Here is a 22352-nt window from a genome sequence, read left to right as displayed (position 1 = left end):
TCAGATTTTTTTTAATCGCACACAATACCCCATAATGACAAAGCAGGTTTTTAGAAATGTTTGCAAAAGTATAAAAAATTAGGAAATAACTTACATACCCTTTGCTATTAGACTCGAAATTGAGCTCAGGTGCATCCTGTTTACATTGATCATCCTTGAGATTTTTCTATTTACATTTTAGTCATTTAGCAGACGCTTTTATCCAGAGCGACTTACAGGAGCAATTAGGGTTAAGTGCTTTGCTCAAGGGCACATCGACAGATTTTTCACCTAGTTGGCTCTGGGATTAGAACCAGCGACCTTTCGGTTACTGGCACAACGCTCTTAACCACTAAGCTACCTGCCGCCCATATTGCTACAACTTGATTGGAGTCCACCTGTGGTAAATTCAATTGATTGGACATGATTTGGAAAGGCACACACCTGTCTATATAAGGTCCTACTGTTGACAGTACATGTCAGAGCAAAAACCAAGCCATGGGTGGAAGGAATTGTCCGTAGAGCTCCGAGACAGGATTGTGTTGAGGCACAGATCTGGGGAAGGGTACCAAAACATTTCTGCAGCATTGAAGGTCCCCAACAACACAGTGGCCTCCATCCTTTTTAAATGGAAGAAGTTTGGAACCACCAAGACTCTTCCTAGAGCTGGCCGCCCGGCCAAACTGAGCAATTGGGGGAGAAGGGCCTTGGTCAGGGAGGTGACCAAGAACCCGATGGTCACTCTGATAGAGCTCTTGAGTTCATCAGTGGAGATGGGAGAACCTTCCAGAAGAACAACCATCTCTGCAGCACCACCAATCAGGCCTTTATGGTAGAGTGGCCACATTACATATGTATTTTAGGATACTCCCATATAAACGTAATTTGCCTAATGACATGCGAGTGGAGAAGGACCGTCTCATTTCAGTCTAGCGCATTTCCATCCACGTTCACTCTCCTCGCCGACTCTCCTCGATTTAACTATTACCTTTTTCAAAAGGAGGCGAGAGAGGATGAGAAACATGAGAAACAAGTTTCTCTGGTCTGATGAAACCAAGATTGAACTCTTTGGCCTGAATGCCAAGCGTCACATCTGGAGGAAACCTGGCACCATCCCTACAGTGAAGCATGGTTGTGGCAGCATAATGCTGTGTGGAGGTTTTTCAGCGGCAGGGACTAGGAGACTAGTCAGGTTCGAGGCAAAGATGAATGGAGCAAAGTAAAGAGATCCTTGATGAAAACCTGCTCCAGATCGCTCAGGAACTGACTGGGGTGAAGGTTCACCTTCCAACAGGACAACGACCCTAAGCACACAACCAAGACAACGCAGGAGTGGCTTCGGGACAAGTCAATGAATGTCTTTGAGTGGCCCAGCCAGAGCCCGGACTTGAACCCGATCGAACATCTCTGGAGAGACCTGAAAATAGCTGAGCAGCAATGCTCCCCATCTAACCTGACAGAACTGGAGAGGATTTGCAGAGAAAAATGGGAGAATCTCCCCAAATACAGGTGTGCCAAGCTTGTAGCGTCATACCCAAGAAGACTCAAGGCTATAATTGCTGCCAAAGGTGCTTCAACAAAGTACTGAGTAAAGGGTCTGAATACTTATGTAAATGTAATATTATTTTTAACTTTTTTATAGATCAGCAAATCATTCCTAAAACCTGTTTTGCTTTGACATTATGGGGTATAGTGTGTAGATTGATGAGGGGAAAAAACTATTTCATCAATTTTAGAATAAGGCTATAACGTAACAAAATGTGGAAAAAGTCAAGGGGTCTGAATACTTTCTGAAGGCATATAATAGCCTTGTTTTCTCCTAATTTTGTACGCCTATTTATATAGATTATACAGTACCAGTCAAAAGTTTGGACACACCTAATCATTCAAAGGTTTTTCTTTATTTTTGGTATTATCTACATTGCAGAGTAATAGTGAAGACCTCAAAACTATGAAATAACACATATAGAATCATGTAGTAACCAAAAAAGTGTTAAACAAATCAAAATATATTTTAGATTTTAGATTCTTCAAAGTAGCCACCCTTTGCCTTGATGACAGCTTTGCACACTCTTGGCATTCTCTCAACCAGCTTCACCTGGAATGCTTTTCCAACAGTCTTGAAGGAGTTCTCACATATGCTGAGCACTTGTTGGCCGCTTTTCCTTCACTCTGCGGTCCAACTCATCCCAAACTATCTCAATTGGGTTGAGGTCGGGTGATTGTGGAGTTCATATCATCTGATTCAGCACTCCATCACTCTCCTTCTTGGTCAAATAGCCCTTACACAGCCTGGAGGTTTGTTTTGGGTCATTGTCCTGTTGAAAAACGAATTATAGTCCCACTAAGCGCAAACCAGATGGGATGGCGTATCACTGCAGAATGCTGTGGTAGCCATGCTGGTTAAGTGTGCCTTGAATTCTAAATAAATCACAGACAGTGTCACCAGCAAATCTCACCTCCTCCATGCTTCACGGTGGGAACCACACATGCAGAGATAATCCGTTCACCTACTCTGCGTCTCACAAAGACACGGCAGTTGGAACCAAAAATCTCAAATTTGGACTCATCAGACCAAAGGACAGATTTCCACCGGTCTAATGTCCATTGCTCTGTGTTTCTTGGCCCAAGCAAGTCTCTTCTTCTTATTGGTGTCCTTTAGTAGTGGTTTCTTTTCAGCAATTCAACCATGAAGGCCTGATTTACGTAGTCTCCTCTGAGCAGTTGATGTTGAGATGTGTCTGTTACTTGAAGTACAGTGGGGGGAAAAAGTATTTAGTCAGCCAACAATTGTGCAAGTTCTCCCACTTAAAAAGATGAGAGAGGCCTGTAATTTTCATCATAGGTACACGTCAACTATGACAGACAAATTGAGATTTTTTTTCCAGAAAATCACATTGTAGGATTTTTAATGAATTTATTTGCAAATTATGGTGGAAAATAAGTTTTTGGTCACCTACAAACAAGCAAGATTTCTGGCTCTCACAGACCTGTAACTTCTTCTTTAAGAGGCTCCTCTGTCCTGCACTCGTTACCTGTATTAATGGCACCTGTTTGAACTTGTTATCAGTATAAAAGACACCTGTCCACAACCTCAAACAGTCACACTCCAAACTCCACTATGGCCAAGACCAAAGAGCTGTCAAAGGACACCAGAAACAAAATTGTAGACCTGCACCAGGATGGAAAGACTGAATCTGCAATAGGTAAGCAGCTTGGTTTGAAGAAATCAACTGTGGGAGCAATTATTAGGAAATGGAAGACATACAAGACGACTGATAATCTCCCTCGATCTGGGGCTCCACGCAAGATCTCACCCCGTGGGGTCAAAATGATCACAAGAACGGTGAGCAAAAATCCCAGAACCACACGGGGGGACCTAGTGAATGACCTGCAGAGAGCTGGGACCAAAGTAACAAAGCCTACCATCAGTAACACACTACGCCGCCAGGGACTCAAATCCTGCAGTGCGAGACGTGTCCCCCTGCTTAAGCCAGTACATGTCCAGGCCCGTCTGAAGTTTGCTAGAGTGCATTTGGACGATCCAGAAGAGGATTGGAAGAATGTCATATGGTCAGATGAAACCAAAATAGAACTTTTTGGTAAAAACTCAACTCGTCGTGTTTGGAGGACAAAGAATGCTGAGTTGCATCCAAAGAACACCATACCTACTATGAAGCATGGGGGTGGAAACATCATGCTTTGGGGCTGTTTTCTGCAAAGGGACCAGGACGACTGATCCGTGTAAAGGAAAGAATGAATGTATCGTGAGATTTTGAGTGAAAACCTCCTTCCATCAGCAAGGGCATTGAAGATGAAACGTGGCTGGGTCTTTCAGCATGACAATGATCCCAAACACACCGCCCGGGCAACGAAGGAGTGGCTTCGTAAGAAGCATTTCAAGGTCCTGGAGTGGCCTAGCCAGTCTCCAGATCTCAACCCCATAGAAAATCTTTGGAGGGAGTTGAAAGTCTGTGTTGCCCAGCGACAGCCCCAAAACATCACTGCTCTAGAGGAGATCTGCATGGAGGAATGGGCCAAAATACCAGCAACAGTGTGTGAAAACCTTGTGAAGACTTACAGAAAACGTTTGACCTGTGCCTCATTGCCAACAAAGGGTATATAACAAAGTATTGAGAAACTTTTGTTATTGACCAAATACTTATTTTCCACCATAATTTGCAAATAAATTCATTAAAAATCCTACAATGTGATTTTCTGGAAAAAATAATGCTCATTTTGTCTGTCATAGTTGACGTGTACCTATGATGAAAATTACAGGCCTCTCTCATCTTTTTAAGTGGGAGAACTTGCACAATTGGTGGCTGACTAAATACTTTTTTCCCCCACTGTATGTGAGTCATTCTTTTGGGTATGCAATTTCTGAGGCTGGTAACTCTAATGAACAGCAGCGGTAACTCTGGGTCTTCCTTTCCTGTGGCGGTCCTCATCAGAGCCAGTTTCATCATAGCGCTTGATGGTTTTTGAGACTGCACTTGAAGAAACTTTCAAAGTTCTTGAAATGTTCCGCATTGACTGATCTTCATGTCTTAAAGTAATGATGGACTGTCATTTCTCTTTGCTTATTTGAGCTGTTCTTAATTTGGACTTGGTATTTTACCAAACAAGGCTATCTTCTGTATACCACCCCTACCTTGTCTCAACAGAACTGATTGGCTCAAACACATTAAGAAGGAAAGAAATTCCACAAATTAACTTTTAAGAAGGCACACCTGTTAATTGAAATGCATTCCAGGTGACTACCTCATGAAGCTGGTTGAGAGAATGCCAAGAGTGTGCAAAGCTGTCATCAAGGCAAAGGGTGGCTAGTTTGAAGAATCTAAAATCTAAAATATATTTGGATTTGTTTAACACTTTTTTGGTTACTACATGATTTCATATATGTTATTTCATAGTTTTGTTGTCTTCACTCTTATTCTACAATATAGAAAATAGTAAAAATAAAGAAAAAGCCTTGAATGAGTAGGTGTGTCCAAACTTTTGACTGGTACTGTACATGATCATAACACATTGTATAGAGACAGGCTTTCAATTACATGATCATCCGCCTATATAGCCTACATTTCACGAGTGCAAAAAAAGTCCTCACATACAGTATGCACACTCACACCCCTGGTATAGACGTGCCAGCACCCTCAAGGCTCCCAACATGCCTGGAGCCATTCCCAGAGAAACCAATTGGTTGATGTTAAAGCATTACTAACAGTGCCACAGATAGAAACACCATACATCGACAGATAAGCACAGGGAAGTACCTCAGCTCTGGAGAAGCATGGGAGAATACAACTCCAATAGAGAATGCTAAATACTGCCACTCCAAACAATTAACAATTAATGAATCAAGATGATCATGTTTAATACATTATGACCATTTTAACAGTATATGTTGTTTCTCCTTGTTTTGCCTCTTTCTCTCCCTCCCTTCCAGACTCTGCGAGCGGCAGGGAAAACCTACATGATCTTCTTTGTGTTGGTGATTTTTGTTGGATCCTTCTACCTGGTCAATCTGATCCTGGCTGTGGTGGCCATGGCCTATGAGGAGCAGAACCAGGCGACGATAGAGGAGGCCGAGCAGAAAGAGGCGGAGTTCAAAGCCATGTTGGAGCAGATCAAAAACCAGCAGGAGGATGCACAGGTTAGTCCCTCCCTGGTTTGACTGGGTGGTGAGGCATCTGTCTGTCTGTCTCCCTGTCTGTATGATTGCTGGGTCTGTCTGTCTAATTGCTGGGTCTGTGTCTGTCTTTGTGTCTGTCTGTATACGTCTCACTCCCTTCTCTTACCTGTTCTGTTTTGCCACCCTTCAGGACGCCCAGGTTAGTCACAGACTGGGTGTGGGTGTCTGTCAGTTTGCCTGTCTCTCTTTTGAAATTCTTATCGGATTCATCATTTTGTTTAATACACAAACCACAAAATTGTAGCTAATGTTACTAATGTCAGTTAACGCTACAGTGTTTCTCATCCTAAAAGAGTGTTCTCCATCTGATAACGTATTAGTGAGCTAGCCTGTTTTTAGGACTTTAATATCCATGACTTATCAAAACTTGTTTTCTCATGGCTTTGTCTTGTTCCTCTGCAGTAGACATATGCTATAGCCTAGTGAGTAACTCATGCTCCATGTTAAGATATTGTTTAGCAAGTATTCGAATCAGCAAAAACGGATTTGAATCAGAGTAAGCAAATCAATTCAGAATCGATAAAAATAATTGGGGTCAGCCCTAGTCCATCTGTCTGTCTCCCGTCACTCCCTTCACTTCTCCCATCTCTTACCTGTCCCCCACCTCCCTACCCCTCAGGCTGCTGCCATGGCGACCTCGGCGGGCACGGTGTCGGTGGGCGACGCAGTGGAGGGGGGCGATGCAACGGAGGGCGGGGGTCAACTATCACGCAGCTCCTCCGAGGCGTCCAAGCTCAGCTCCAAGAGCGCCAAGGAACGACGCAACCGCAAGAAGAAGTCGCGTCAGAAAGAGGAGGAGAAGAAGGAGAAGGGAGAGAAGGGCGAGAAGGTCGACCACGAGAAGCACGTTAAGTCAGAGTCGGACGACGGCAGCAAGAGGAGCATCTTCCGTTTCCCGGGCAGCCGGCTGGGACGCAAGACGTCCATCATGAACCAGGTAAAATCTAGCATGAAACAATAAAAGATAAACTATTTTCTCTCATCCTGTCTTGGATTTCTTCACATTTTACTGTGTTACAAAGTGGGATTAAAATGGATTTAATTGTTATTTTTTGTCAATGATCTACACAAAATACAGCATAATGTCAAAGTGGAAGAAAAACTCAATGTTAGAAACAATTTGGGCAGTGATTTTTTGGTTAAGTCTGTAAGTGCTTTGCACACCTGGATTGTGCAATATCTGCGCATTACACTTTAGAAAATGTCTTAAGCTTTGTCAAGTTAGTTGTTGATCATTGATAGACAGCCATTTTCAAGTCTTGCCATGTTTAAGCAGATTTAAGTCAAAACTGTAACTAGGCTACTCAGGAGAATTCACTGTCTTCTTGGTAAGTAACTCCAGGATAGATTTGGCTTTGTGTTTTAGGTTATTGTCCTGCTGAAAGGTGAATTTGTCTCCCAGTGTCTGGTGGAAAGTAGACTGAACCAGGTTTTCCTCTAGGATTTTGCCTGTGCTTAGCTCCATTGTGTTTCTATTTATCCTGAAAAATGCCCCAGTCATTGTGAATGACAAGCATACCCATAACATGATTCAGCCACCAAAATGCTTTAAAATATGGAGAGTGGTACTCTGTGATGAGTTGTGCTGGATTTGCCCCAAACATAATACTTTGTATTCAGGTCAAAAAGTGAATTCCTTTGCCACATTTTTGTAGTATTATTTAGTGCCTTGTTGCAAACAGGATGCATGTCTTGCTATATTTTTTATTATGTACAGTCTTTCTTTTTTTCACATGGTCATTTAGGTTAGTATTGTGAAGTAACTACAATGTTGTTGATCCATCCTCAGTTTTCTCCCATCACAGCCATTGACCTTTTACTGCAGTGGGCTAAATCAGGGTCACAGAGTGTTTCTTGGTAGTCTTTAAAAAATCTACTTTGAAACAAAAGTATACACCTCACACACATTGTTATGGGCAAAAACAACAACAACACCTGTACCATGTCAGATATAGAGTTGAAATGTTCCGTTTTGAGTTTGCATCCCAATATTACATTTTATATACAGTGCATTCGAAGGGTTTTTAGAACCCTTTCCTTTCTTTCCATATTTTGTTATGTTACAGCCTGACTCTAAAATGGCTAAAATTATTTTCCCCCCTCATCAATCTACACACAATACCCCATAATGACAAAGCGTTGGCTACTTTGAAGAATCAAAATTGTAGCAAATCTATATAAAAAATAAAAAATAACTTATTTACATAAGTATTCAGACCCTTTGCTATGAGACTTGTAATTGAGCTCAGGTGCATCCTGTTTCCATTGATCATCCTTGAGATGTTTCTACAACTTGATTGGAGTCCACCTGTGGTAAATTCAATTCATTGGACATGATTTGGAAAGGCACACACCTGTCCCACAGTTGGCAGTGCATGTCAGAGCATAAACCAAGCCATGAGGTCGAAGGAATTGTCCTTAGCGCTCCAAGACAGGATTGTGTCGAGGCACAGATCTGGGGAAGGGTACCAAAACATTTCTGCAGCATTGAAGGTCCCCAAGAACACAGTGGCCTTCATCATTCTTAAATGGAAGAAGTTTGGAACCATCAAGACTCTTCCTAGAGCTGGCCGCACGGCCAAACTGTCTCGACTTCCGCCGAGGCTGCCTCCCCTTGTTCGGGCAGGCTTCGGCGATCGTCGTCACCAGCTTACTAGCCACTGCCGCTCCAGATATCATCATTCCATTTGTCTTGTCTTGTCAATTACACACACCTGGTTCATATCCCCTCATTAGTCCATGTATAAGTGTTCCCTCTGCCCCCTTGTCCTTGTGGGTGATTGTTTTATGTGAGTTGAGTGTAGCTCGATTGAGCTACTCGTACCTTGTATTGCCGGGGTAGATTATTCCCCTGTGCCTGTATTTTGTTGGAGCTACTCGTACCTTGTATTGCCGGGGTAGATTGTTCCCCTGTTTTTTACCAATCTTCAATCTAGAAAAAGTCATGGCCTATACTTCTTGACTTAAAAAAAAAGGTTAGGAGATGTACACAAGGGTCTCTAAACTATAACTATAAGACAGTAAAACATTTAGTCTAATTTTATAAGATTACTGCCACGCCCCCCAGGGGCCAGATCTGTGGTGGTTGCATATCCTAGATTTTCAGTGTCCATAAATCTAGCTCTGAGCCAAATTTGGAGCCTTTCTCTTTAAATAGTCCTTGGTTGTAAAATATTGGTACTACTAGGCAGTCATTTTCAAACATGGCAGCCATGGCTCCCATGGGCCAAATCTGTGGTGGCTCCATATCAAAATCTTTTCAGGATAAATCTACATATGTACCAATTTTGGTGCTTTTATCACAAAGTGAACGATTGAGTCAACTTTCTTATCTTAACCGCCCCACTAATGATGTCATATCAATGTTAGGTTTAATATTAATGTAACAGTGGTTGCTACTAAGTGACAGAATTACTAAGGCCTTTTCCTCTATCCCAATATTCATTTTCTCCTTTCTTCTTTCTCCCCGTCCTGGTGAGAGTCCATGACTTTGCATTGTGCTGACACATCCTCTGTTCAACACTAGTGCAGAGGAGAGTAGTTTTAGTGTAGCAGCAGTGACTGTATATTACACTAGTCTTGGCCTGTTTGGTGTGAGGGAAGGGATGGGAAGTGCAGAGAGAGGCATGCTTTCACAGGCCCCCGCTACATTATTGATAAGGCCTTTTCATGAATCTTTCACTGCCCTGCTGAAAGCAATAATCTAGCTGTGTTTTGTCATTGCCCTGCCTATCGCCACCCTTACCCCCCTGGTTAAAAAAAAGTTACCTGTGAGAGGCCCAGTCAGAACTGTTTACTAAGCAAAACGGACCTTTGCATACATTTGCGTGCCTGATTTCTAAAGTGACCATATTCTATTCTTTAGTTGCTGTGTCTTTGCATGTCTGAATTAACCATTCTCTCTCATTTCTGTCTCTGTGGCTACTTCTTTTCCCCACTTATCCTATTTGACCTTTTCATCTTACTTTCCTTTTCTTTCTTTCTCTCTCTCCTGCTGTTTTTCTTACAATCTCACACCCACCCCTCTCTCTTTCTTTCTCTGTCTCTTCTTCTCTCTCACACCCACCCCTCTCTCTTTCTTTCTCTGTCTCTTCTTCTCTCTCATCCCCTCACCTCTCCCTCCCTTTACATCTCACTCTCTCACCCCCACCGCTCTGTCTATCCCTTTCTTTATTTCTCTTCTCTCTCTCCCTTTCCCCCCTCTCCCTCTTCCTCCTCCAGTCTCTCCTCTCCATCCCGGGCTCTCCCTTCATGTCGCGCCACAACAGCCGCAGCAGCATCTTCAGCTTCAACAAGGGCCGCCCTCCAAAGGACATGGGCTCGGAGAACGAGTTTGCTGACGATGAGCACAGCACGGTGGAGGAGAGCGAGGACCGCCGGGGCTCCCTGTTCATCCCCTACCGCCGCAGCAGCTACAGCGGATACAGCCAGGGCTCGTCACGCCTCATCAGCCCACTGGCGCCCCACACTGGAGGGAAGAGGAACAGCACGGTGGACTGCAACGGCGTGGTGTCGCTCATCGCTCACCAGCCAGGTGGACGCCTTCTGCCTGAGGTGAAAATAGATAAGGCAGCCACTGACGACAGTGTAAGGACGTTTTCGGTCTGGTTTCCACTCTCTCTTTCTCTCTCTCTCCCTTCTCTGTCCTCCTCTCTTTTGGTCTCTGAATTTCTGGTTCCTTCCTCTTCTGTTTAATTTTCCCTTCTCGAGACTTGCTCAGCACTCACAGCCTTATTACACACACTCCATTCTCTAGTCTTTATTTTCTCTCCTCCCCCTTTGCTTCAGCTGCTCTGAGTGGCGCGCTCTTCTACCAAAGAAAAACAACAGATTCCTGGCTTCCATTACACTGTAGTAACCTGTCTATTAGCCTAGTAGCCCGTTTCAAAGCCTTCTGCATACAAGCACATAGTCTCTCTTAGCACCTATCTAACAAACAGATATCTCTGTTGCCATGCCCCATCCACAACAAACTCTCTCTTCCCAAGGAGTTGCAAGTTCAAGACCAGTTTATGCTGTCTTTTGCCACAATCTCCCCACCTCTCTTTTGTCTTTCCCAAGCTACAAAGAAACGTAACCCTTTTTCAATAACAGCATTCTTCCTCATCCTAGCTAGCATGGTAGTTTGACATCCCCTTACTTCTGTCCAATCCAAGCCAAGCTTTACCTTTTTACCTACTCTCCAAACGTAGCATGGTACAGTGGCTGTCTTGACTTCTCTTTTCTTATTGGATATATGCATGCTCTTGCATGCAGGTTTGGGAAGGGGATACCACTGCTATATGTTTTGGGTGGGATAAGATGGTTTGCTTAGAATGGAATAATATTGTAAGGGACGGGGATAGTGGCACTTTTTAGTGTCTGGTTTATGGGATCGGGTTTTTGTGTGTGGGATAGGATTAGGTCTCTCTCTCTCTCTCTCTCTCTCTCTCTCTCTCTCTCTCTCTCTCTCTCTCTCTCTCTCTCTCTCTCTCTCTCTCTCTCTCTCTCTCTCTCTCTCTCTCTCTCTCTCTCTCTCTCTCTCTCTCTCTCTCTCTCTCTCTCTCTCTCTCTCTCTCTCTCTCTCTCTCTCTCTCTCTCTCTCTCTCTCTCTCTCTCTCTCTCTCTCTCTCTCTCTCTCTCTCTCTCTCTCTCTCTCTGTGTGTTTGTCAGACACAAAGGCTTAGTGATTGGACTGGTTTCAAGATGAAGTGTGTTTATGTATGGCCTCTGACGGGTGTGTGTGTTTCCTCTCCCTGAGCGCAGACCACGGAGGTGGAGGGGAAGAAGAAACACTCGGGCTCCCTGATGGTGTCTGTGGACCAGCTTGGCCGCAACAAGGACCGCGCCAACAGTGTGATGAGTGTGGCCACACACACACACTCACACACACTACTGGAGGGTACGGAACTCACACACACTCTCACACACTACTGGAGGGTACGGAACTCACACACACTCTCACACACTACTGGAGGGTACGGAACTCACACACACTCTCACACACTGCGTACCCTGGACTGGAGGTGTGGCTTAGTAGGGGCGTGGCTTTCAGATAGATATTTTTAGGCCACCTGTTAGAGTACATTTCATTCCTGTTAATCTGTTTTGTTGTATTTTCATCATATGTTAAAGGTCCAATGTAGCTATTTTTTTTATATATTTTTTAAATATATCAACATCAATTCATTTCTGGGTAACAAATAAGTACTTTACTGTGATTTCTTTCAATTAAAATGGTCAAAAATAAATAAAAATAGCTTCTTAGCTAAATGCAATTTCTCAAGAAAGAATTTTGCTAGGACTGTCTGGGAGTGTTCTGCGACAGGTGCCTAATTGGAGGAGCCTAATGGGAGGGATGTGTAACCTGAAAACTAGCTGTTATTGGCAGAGAGGAGGGCAAACTCTGTTTATTATTGGTTAACTTATACCGTGTGGTGATGTCACCAGGAGGTCAAAAGATCCCACCCCAAGCTGAAATTTTATGTAATGAGCAATGTTAATATTATAAATATTATATAAGAATATGTCAAATACATAAATATTCACTGAACATTTTAATTTGCAGTGTACAAACTTAAAATGATGAACAGGAATTGGTAAAAAGAACTATCTGAAAGCCACACCTCCAATAAGCCACACCCCCAATCATCTGATAGGCTGCCACCTCTACAATATATTATTAAAAAGGTAAAAAATGGAACCCTCCTCATCACAAAAAGGTTCCGGTTTGAACCTTTACAAAGGGGTTCCTTGAAAGACCCTTTCAGAGGGGTTCCTCAAGGAACCTTTTTGACCTGGAAATGTTTCACCACTGGTGGAGGGTATGGCTGCCTCTGTCCTCACGTCCAACCTTTCACCTTTCAACCCCTTCCCATTTAGCCCTGCCTCTTTACACTATACTGACCTGACCACAAGACAACATAGAGCCTTATGGCAATGGGTCTTTTTTGTGACTCTTTTTTCCCTTATCTCCCTCTCTTTCATGCTCTCTCCTTCTCTTTTCTCCTCTCTTCCTCTCTTTCCCTCTCTCCCTCTTTTCCTGTCTCTCGCACTCCCCCCTGTCACTTTTCCTCTCATTCGCTCTTTACCACTTTCTCCTTCTCTTTCCCTCTGTCTCCCTCTTTCTCTCGGTTTAACCCTTTCTCCCCTGCCCCCCTCTGTTTTTTCACTCCCTCCCTTTCCCCCTACAGAGCTAGAGGATTCTCAGAGGGCGTGTCCGTCATGGTGGTATAAGTTTGCCAACATGTTCTGTGTGTGGGACTGCTTTCCTATCTGGTTGAAGATCAAGCATGTGCTGAACCTGATCGTTATGGACCCTTTTGTGGATCTGGCCGTCACCATCTGTATCGTCCTCAACACCCTCTTCATGGCCATGGAACACTACCCCATGACTCCTCGCTTTGAGGAGACGCTGTCAGTGGGAAATCTGGTGAGGAACAGTCAAGTGGACAGTGTTTAGTGTGTAGGGTACCACAAGATTGTGTCAACGTGTGATTGGAATGTTTCTCACATCCCATTATCCAATTATTTATCTGCCTCTGCTCCACATCTCTCTCTCTCTCTCTCTCTCTCTCTCTCTCTCTCTCTCTCTCTCTCTCTCTCTCTCTCTCTCTCTCTCTCTCTCTCTCTCTCTCTCTCTCTCTCTCTCTCTCTCTCTCTCTCTCTCTCTCTCTCTCTCTCTGAGCACTTCTGCTGGTTTAACTTAGGTCCTTTCATACACACACGCACTACACTCTGCCCTTCGATGAGAATTCATAAAAAATTCAGCTCCAGTTGAAAGCAACCAGCTTCTTTCACCACCCAGGCTCTCTCTCTATCTCCGTTTCTCTCCACCAACTTTGCCTCTCTCTCTCTCGCCCCATTTTCTTCTCTGTTTCTTTGCCTCAGTCGCCTTTCTCCTCCATCTCTTCCTGCTGATTTAGCAGTTCTAACATGGCAGAACAGGGGTGTGTCCAGGGGATGGCAGGCTTGGTTGGGGGATACATTAAAGTTTAATGTAACCTGATCGATCTGTACCTTGTTAAGTGGAGCATACTGCTTGGTGAGGTATGAGGCTGGTGTGTGAATGTGAGGAGAGGTTAGAGAGTATCTGTGGTGTCCACTTGCTCTTAGATATCTCAGTACAGTACCAAAGCCCCTGGTATGTCCGTGTGAGGTCAGAGGAATTGACATGGTGTCAGGGGTGAGATAGGAAATTAGGTCACAAAGATTGGCTGGTGTCATAGAGGTTGCAATCTTATATCCGTACAATTATGGCCTCTGTGAGCACATGGGCCACGCCATTGAGGCCATCTCCATTTTGAAGTAGTCAATGTTCTTTTTCATGATTGGCTGATCCCTCCTGATGACATGGTTGGACATGACTCCAACCGGGTCATCAGGAGGGATCAGCCAATGAAGATGGAAGTCCCACCTCGTTGACTACTTAAAAATGTTGAAAGTCCTCAATGGTGCTGTCCATGTGAATACAGTCTTATGGCCACTACAATCGTCTATCCAGCTCTGTGGCTGGTGTCAGCAGCGATATGGGAAATGAGGTCACAGATGTTGGCATGGTGTCAGGGTTGGTGCAGGATGAATCATTGAGTGCTCTCTGCAGTGATGATTCGTCCACCAACATGGCATGATAAAACCCTCCCTGCCTGACTGGTAGTGTGGGTGTGTGGGTGGGTGGGTGGGGCACTGCTCTATGAACTTGTCCTACCAGGACAACCTCCACCAACACTGAGAGTCCAATACATTTTTTATCAGCACTACATCAAACAAAATGCCACGCAAGCAAGATCCGTTTTGCTTTTCGCTCTTAAATTTCTGTATTTAAGTGGAAAGTCACAAGTTCTCCATGATTTTAACCTCCATGTTCTGCAGCACAGCATAGCACACACAGATCAGAACTCTCAGGTACAAATCTTGAGCAGACATTTTTGGGTTTCTGTCAGAGATCAGAATGATATGTTATAATATACTACACACTTTGTTCTTTTTTCTATATAGTATCTTAATTTGATTACATTTTACATTTTAGTCATTTAGCAGACGCTCTTATCCAGAGCGACTTACAGTTAGTGAGTGCATACATTATTATTTTTAGTTTTTTCATACTGGCCCCCCGTGGGAATCGAACCCACAACCCTGGCATTGCAAACGCCATGCTCTACCAACTGAGCTACATCCCTGCCAGCCATTCCCTCCCCTACCCTGGACGACACTGGGCCAATTGTGCGCCACCCCATGGGTCTCCCGGTCGCGGCCGGCTACGACAGAGCCTGGATCACTCTGTTGTTGCAGATAATTTTCCTGCACTGCATACATTCACTGAAAACCCACAGTTCTCTTTCTTTTACTAGATCTCACACCTAAACTATAGCCTACTGTAGCCTATCAAAACTATTTTCCTGTTAGAAATTATCACTTTCTTTTTTATAAATAATCAAATCCTCCTGCTGCAGTATTATTTTACTGCTGCAATGAAACTGGTCAAATTAAGATCTGACATCTGTAGTACCAAATACAATTTATTGGGCTTGTAATCATAGCGGATCCCTTTTTGGTGCTATATAGAACCGTTTTTTGAAGGTTCTATAAATAACCATGCTCATAAGGTTATAAATGGAACCTGTATGGTGCTATAAAGACAACAAATTACCTAGCAGCAAACTTGGTTGCACCAATCCCACACTGCAAAAAAATTTTTTTATTCAACTTACAATTGTAAGGCATCCATTGCAATAGGATTGTGAGTTTGCTCAACAAAATATCATTGAAATTGATACAACGTACAATTAATTGTAAGGCAACCAGCTGCAATAGTATTGTGCATTTGCTCAAAATTTGGGCATATATGTCACGCCCTGGCTCTGGGACTCTTATATGTTGAGCCAGGGTGTGTAGTTTCTATGTGTTTGTGTTCTGTGGTGAATATTTAATAAAAGTATGTTCGCATTCCACGCTGCGCCTTGGTCCTCTGTGTTCGACGATCGTGACAGAAGATCCCACCATAACTGGACCAAGCAGCGTGTCCAGGAGCCAACGCCAGAGGTGACTCTGATGAATATCAACCTCGACTGGGTCAAGCAGCATGAGGAGGAGAGAGGCTGGACTTTGGAGCAGAGGAGCGAGAGTCTGGCGAGAGCCATGGAGGCCTGGCCCACGGGGAGGAGAGACGGCCATAAATTTTTTAGGGGGGGGGCTCACGCCGTGGACGACGGGGCAGCAGGAGGCCGGGATAGAGTGGTTCAGCGGGTTGGCAAAGGAGGCCGCCAGGTTTTGGAAGTCACTGGTCACCAGGGGGAAGGAGAATGTAGAGGCACGGCGAGAGGTACTGGGGTGTGTTGCCAGTCCGGTCCGTTCCTGATCCCCGCGTAGGGCCAGTGGTGTGTGTCCCCAGTACGGTCCGGCTTGTTCCTGTCCCTCGCACCGAGCCTGTGGTGCGCGTCGCCAGCCCGGTCCGGCATGTTCCTGCCCCTCGCACCAAGCCTGTGGTGCGCGTCGTCAGCCCGGTCCGGCCTGTTCCTGCTCCCCGCACCAAGCCAGTGGTGCGCTTCGTCAGCCCGGTTCGGCCCGTCCCTGCTCCCCGCACTAAGCCAATGGTGCGCGTCGTCAGCCCGGTCCGGCCTGTTCCTGCTCCCCGCACCAAACCAGTGGTGCGCTTCGTCAGCCCGGTCCGGCCCGTCCCTGCTCCCCGCACCAAGCCAATGGTGCGTGTCGTCAGCCCGGTCCGGCCCGTCCCTGCTCCCCGCACCAAGCCTGTGGTGCGCGTCGTCAGTCCGGCACAGCCCGTGCCTGTTCCACCGGTGCCTGGTCCGGCACCGGTCAGCTGCTCCACTCCGGAGCTAGAGCAATCCGCTCCACCAGTGTTCAGTCCAGCTCCGGCCAGCAGGGCCAGACCAGACCAGGGGCGCTTTGGGGGGTTAGAGAGGGAGTGGGGGTCATGCCCGGAGCCGGAACCGCCTCCGAGGAGGAATGCCCACCCGGCCCTCCCCTGTTCGGTTTATGTTTGGCGCGGTCGCAGTCCGCGCCTTTGGGGGGTACTGTCACGCCCTGGCTCTGGGACTCTGTTATGTTGAGCCAGGGTGTGTGGTTTCTATGTGTTTTGTGTGCTAGGGTTATTATCTAGTTCTTTTGTTTCTATGTTGGCCGGTGTGGTTCTCAATCAGAGGCAACGTGTATCAGCTGTTGCTTGTTGTCTCTGATTGGGGACCATACTTAGGCAGCCTGTTTTCCACAGTGTGTTGTGGGATCTTGTTCCGTATGGTTTGTATTGTGACCAAGGACTTCACGTTTCGTATCGTTTGTTGTTTTGTTCGTGTGATCGGTCAATAAATAAAGTATGTTCACATTCAACGCTGCGCATTGGTCCACTTCTCAAGACGATCGTGACAGAAGATCCCACCAATACTGGACCAAGCAGCGTGTTTCGGAGCTAACGCCGGGTAAGGAGATGGAGAAGTTGGCGATGGCCCAGGTGGGCCAATGGTGGTCCTGGGAGGACATGTTCGAGGGCAGAGGACCATGGGCAAAGGTTAAACCCTTGGCGAGAGAGGAGGTACGGCACCAACAGTGTCGTCGTCGGACAGGCGAGAGGCAACCCCAAGACATTTTTAGGGGGGGGCACATGGCATGGACGACGGGGCTGCTGGAGGCAGATAAGGGGAGAGTTTGTGGACGAGGAGAGAAGGCCACCGGGTTACGGGAGCCATTGGTGATTAGAGGGAGGGAAAGTGTAGAGGCACGGCGAGAGGTACTGAAGTGTGTTGCCAGTCCGGTCCGGCCCGTTCCTGATCCCTGTATAAGGCCAGTGGTGTGTGTTCCCAGTGCTGTCCGGCCTGTTCCTGTCCCTCGCACCAAGCCTGTGATGCGCGTCGCCAGCCCGGCCCGGCCTGTTCCTGCCCCTCGCACCAAGCCAATGGTGCGCGTTGCCAGCCCGGCCCGGCCTGTTCCTGCTCCCCGCACCAAGCCTATGGTGCGCGTCGCCAGCCCGGCCCGGCCTGTTCCTGCTCCCAGCACCAAGCCAATGGTGCGCTTCGTCAGCCCGGTCCGGCCTGTTCCTGCTCCCCGCACCAAGCCAGTGGTGCGCTTCGTCAGCCCGGTTCGGCCCGTCCCTGCTCCCCGCACCAAGCCAATGGTGCACGTCGTCAGCCCGGTCCGGCCTATTCCTGCTCCCCGCACCAAGCCAGTGGTGCGCTTCGTCAGCCCGGTTCGGCCCGTCCCTGCTCCCCGCACCAAGCCAATGGTGCGCGTCGTCAGCCCGGTCCGGCCCGTCCCTGCTCCCCGCACCAAGCCTGTGGTGCGCGTCGTCAGTCCGGCACAGCCCGTGCCTGTTCCACCGGTGCCTGTCACCGGTCAGCTGCTCCACTCCGGAGCTAGAGCAATCCGCTCCACCAGTGTTCAGTCCAGCTCCGGCCAGCAGGGCCAGACCGGACCTGGGGCGCTTTGGGGGGTTGGTTGGAGGGTGGGGGTCAAGCCCGGAGCCGGAACCGCCTCCGAGGAGGAATGCCCACCCGGCCCTCCCCTGTTCGGTTTATGTTTGGCGCGGTCGCAGTCCGCGCCTTTGGGGGGGGTACTGTCACGCCCTGGCTCTGGGACTCTTATATGTTGAGCCAGGGTGTGTAGTTTCTATGTGTTTGTGTTCTGTGGTTAAGTTCTAGTGCTTGTGTTTCTATGTTGGCCGGGGTGGTTCTCAATCAGAGGCAACGTGAATCAGCTGTTGCTTGTTGTCTCTGATTGGGAACCATACTTAGGCAGCCGTTTGGGCATTGTCATTTGTGGGTTCTTGTTCCGTATGGTTTGTATTGTAACCAAGGACTTCACGTTTCGTATCGTCGTTTCATATCAAATTAAAAGTATGTTCGCATTCCACGCTGTGCCTTGGTCCTCTGTGTTCGACGATCGTGACAATATAGCTGAACTAGGGCTGGGCGATATGGCCTAAAAATGGTATCTCCATTTTTTTCAAACTTATGGGCGGTTCTCTAAATAAGCTTTGTGTATAATTAACGGGAAAATACACTGCATTTCAAACAGTCAACAATAATCTAATGAATTCAGGGCTTGTGAAATTCTACCTAGGCTAAATATAAGCCTTCTACAACCATAAGACCCACTAATAATTGAATTATTTATCAAAATAGTTGAACATGCTTTTTTGCAATAATCACTGATCTGGCTTTCAAGTCTGTCTATGAAAATGGCCTTTTGTTTACAAATTTAACCACAACCATGCATAATGCACATTCACTAATAATGACCAAGTTCTTGTAACAGGCGTCATAGAAAATTAACACAGGTCTCTCAATAATCTTTCAAGCACAAGCCCACGTTGCTAGTGAGTAGCCAGCTAATCTTTATATTTAAAGTTTAGCCAACTTGGATCTATTTGATAGCTAAGGTAGAACAGTTTAATTGTTATGAACACACCCCTCTGTCCGTCTCCAACTGTTTGAATAGCATGCTAGCCTGTCCACTTTGTTCAGATGTTGAAACCAATTATTTCTCAGAATGAGAACAGGTTGCCAATTTTATTCTCATTGCACTTTTATAAAATACAGACTAGTCAGCTAGAATAACAGTTTGTGTCTAAAATGCTGCTAGCGGTCTGTGGTACCGCAATGCTGTGCACAACAGAAACTGAGCATTCATTTTCCAGAATCAATGTTAATTGATTCTCCCGTTTTAGTAGGGTCTGCTCTTCGCGCAATTTGAGGAGTTGAAACATAAAAAGGGTATCGTTAGAAAGGTTTCCTTTTTTACAGTCAAATAATGTCTCAATGTGTTTCAATGTCCATATGGTTGATTCTGTTGGACCAAACCTCAAATGCAAATAGCAAGTTGAAACTGCTTCTTGTAAGAGAGGAAGAAGTGATCTTTCATCTTTGTTGTTGCTATGCGTGACAGAGGGAGGGGCTTGGTGTCTGTGTGCAAGTGGGAAGGTGCACAGTTCACACAGCAAAGAAGGAGCAAAGCAGACAAGACCGAAAAGACAAAATGATAACAAGCAGACAGATAAGCTCATAAAAACAGACATTTGGAATATCGCGCAAAAACATACATTTCAATTAATCAAATTAATTAGTGATATCGCCCAGCCCTAAGCTAAATCAACACAAACTTTGAATTTTAGGTTGAGTGAACATACAATTAAACTTTAGAATTAATTCTACCTTATTTGCAGTGTGTCTTGCCTTTCGAGTAGTTACCATCTATTACTATATTTGTTAACAGAGGACACATGGTTGTTGTATTCATTGGCTTTTAGTCCTGTAGCCTTCACCAAGTGAGTGTCCAAGTGAATGTTATGTTAAAAATTAAACTCTTTATAAAAAAACATTTACATGTGTGGTGGAGTAGTTGATGGTGGGTCAACCATGTTTTGTGGAAGGGGGAAGGGATGGGGTCTGGGCTGGCAGTGGTTGGATGGAGGGGGCAGTTGTGGTAGCCGCCGCTGTGTCCAGGGTTTGTGAAGGGGTTGGTGCTGGGAATGGAACTGGGAACCATGCTGTTGCTGGGGCCAGGACTGAAAACCATGAGTTGGTGCTGGGTCTGGTGCTGGGGCGGGGAACCAGGAACCGGAAACTGGGGCTGGTGCAGGGTCAGTATCTGGGTCTGTACAGGGGGGAGGAAGGACAACCTGAGGAGTAAACAGACACACTAGGAAGCCCAAGACCCGGAGGTCAGTGGTGGCACTCCTCTGTGGCCTGCTCGCTCCAGACGTAGGTCTAGATCTTTGGTCCTTCCTCTGCACCTCTTCTGGTGTGGTGGTGACTGATTCCCGGTTCTGATCTGGTTCTGGTTCTGTGAGAGGGATAGGTGTAGAGGGGGAAGGTGGGGTGGAGAGTATGTCCTTCAGCCTGGGCTGGTGCTGGGGGAGGAGTGATGCGGCGGCAAGGCTGGACGCTGGAGGCTGGAGGACAGAGGGAACAAACAGGGCCCAGACCTGCCTGGCCACGTAGCACTCACAAACATTTGGTTGGTGTTTTCAGTTCTCTGTACGTACCTTGTGCCGTTTATCGATGGATTCCCTATTGGGGAGGCAACCATGAACAGCTGTCTGAAGAATGTCTTTCTGTTCTGAGGGTATTGTCAGGGTCATGATGATGGGTTATTGGGAGGGTCTGGGGTTGGTCATGCCATTGCAATGTTCGATGAGGGCCTCCAGTGGGTCATTGGTGTTGTTGGATGGCTCTTGGTTGTCCGTGATTCTTGGCATGCCTCCCCACTGACTGCCTCGCGGCCCGCTGAACTTACTGGGTGGTGGGATGAGGGGTGATGGAAGGGGTGAAGGGGGTGGGGGCCATTTCTGGGACGTCTTGGTTGGTGTCTCGGTTGGTGTCTGTGGGGTTGTCTGAGTCTGGGTATGGGTCTTTGTCGTTGTTGCTTGGTGACGAGGATGGGGGGTTGGTGTTGGTGGCGTTGGCGTTGGCCTTTTCCCTGCCGGCGTATGAATTGGGGAAGGTTCTAAAGAAGTGTCCCCCTTTCCCGCACAGGTTACAGGGTCGTGTAGAGGTACAGTCCGAGATGGGATGATCCCCTTTACAGTTTCCTCAGATTGTGGCTGTGCTGGCTGCACAGTTGGGGCATGCTGTAGTAGTGGACGGAGACCCTGCTGTTCCCCAATGTGGAAGAGGAGGGTTGGAAGGGTGCTGGTTCTGGTCTTGGTGTTGTCTAGTCTGGTCCTGGGTCTGCTACGTTCCTGCAGGGGGAGAAAGGACAACCTCAGAGTGAGCAAACACACCAGAAAGGCTGTGACCTTGAGGTCAATGTAGGTATTCCCCTGTGGTCTGCTCGCTCCAGGCATAGGTTGGTATCTTTAAGGGGTTCCTTCCTCTGTTCCCTGGATGTGGTGGTGTTCTATGGTCTGGTCTGGTCTCTCCTTCTGGTGAACTGTTCCAGATGGTTGGTGGTCGGCTGGTCCTGGTCTGGTCTGGTCGGTGGTGGCCTGAGGAGCGCAGATGGAGAAAAAGGCAGGGGAGGAGGGCTACAGGCCAAGGGTAGAGGAAGTAGGGCTCGCCTCGACAGTGCTCTACTCAACTCAAGGCCTGCAGTCCGTCGTCTCCTCCTCGGGCAGCTGGTCCAGGTCGGTCTGTGGACTCAGGTCGGGCCGTGGTCAAACCACTGTTACCCTTCCTTCTTCCCCAGTCCTTCTGGTACCGGCTTAGTCCGCTGGACCAAGGAGGCAGTGTCTGCCGTGGTCAAGCCACTGTTACTGTTTCCTGTTCCAAAGAAAAGGATAGTGAGAAGAGAGGGTAGAGAGAGGGACACAACCCCAGAAAATCTCCAGCACACAGGCATGTGAGTAATGAAGAGAAGTGAGCTTTTAATCACCTGCAACCTGCATTGAGAATGACTGCCAGTGTAGGGAAGGTTGGATTATTGAGACTACCTAAATCATATAAAGTGGAACAGCCGTCTCAGTAACGGGTGCAATAAATCCAACAACTAACCGATTGGATTAGTTTAGAAAAAGGTGTGTTATTTATGTTTGTGTAACATAAGATTAATCAACCAGTCAATGTACATCAACAACACAGGTATTGAAACAATTCTGAAAATCAACCTGCAATAGAGCATGCTGGGAAATATGATAGTGATGGTATGGTTTTGAGCAAACATGACTTTGTAATTTTACTCAACAAGCTTGTTAAAATTCAGCGCACTTCGAGCAGAGTTTGTTGCGTAAATTTGAGATTTTAGTAATTTA

At 46.5% G+C, this 22352-nt stretch overlaps 1 protein-coding gene across 1 annotated transcript in view; it reads left to right on the top strand.

Annotated features, from left to right (window-relative positions):
* Positions 1-22352, top strand: part of LOC121577568 (sodium channel protein type 8 subunit alpha) — a 105464-nt gene that overhangs the window by 62556 nt on the left and 20556 nt on the right. The window contains exons 10-14 of the mRNA XM_045223842.1: positions 5429-5635; positions 6294-6611; positions 9896-10261; positions 11420-11555; positions 12847-13085. Of these exons, the coding sequence (XP_045079777.1) occupies positions 5429-5635; positions 6294-6611; positions 9896-10261; positions 11420-11555; positions 12847-13085 (1266 nt within the window). The remainder of the gene's footprint in view (positions 1-5428; positions 5636-6293; positions 6612-9895; positions 10262-11419; positions 11556-12846; positions 13086-22352) is intronic.

The sequence above is a fragment of the Coregonus clupeaformis genome, chromosome 12 (genome assembly GCF_020615455.1).
Source record: "Coregonus clupeaformis isolate EN_2021a chromosome 12, ASM2061545v1, whole genome shotgun sequence".
Lineage (NCBI taxonomy): Eukaryota > Metazoa > Chordata > Actinopteri > Salmoniformes > Salmonidae > Coregonus > Coregonus clupeaformis.
This window is presented reverse-complemented; position numbering and strand designations above follow the sequence as displayed.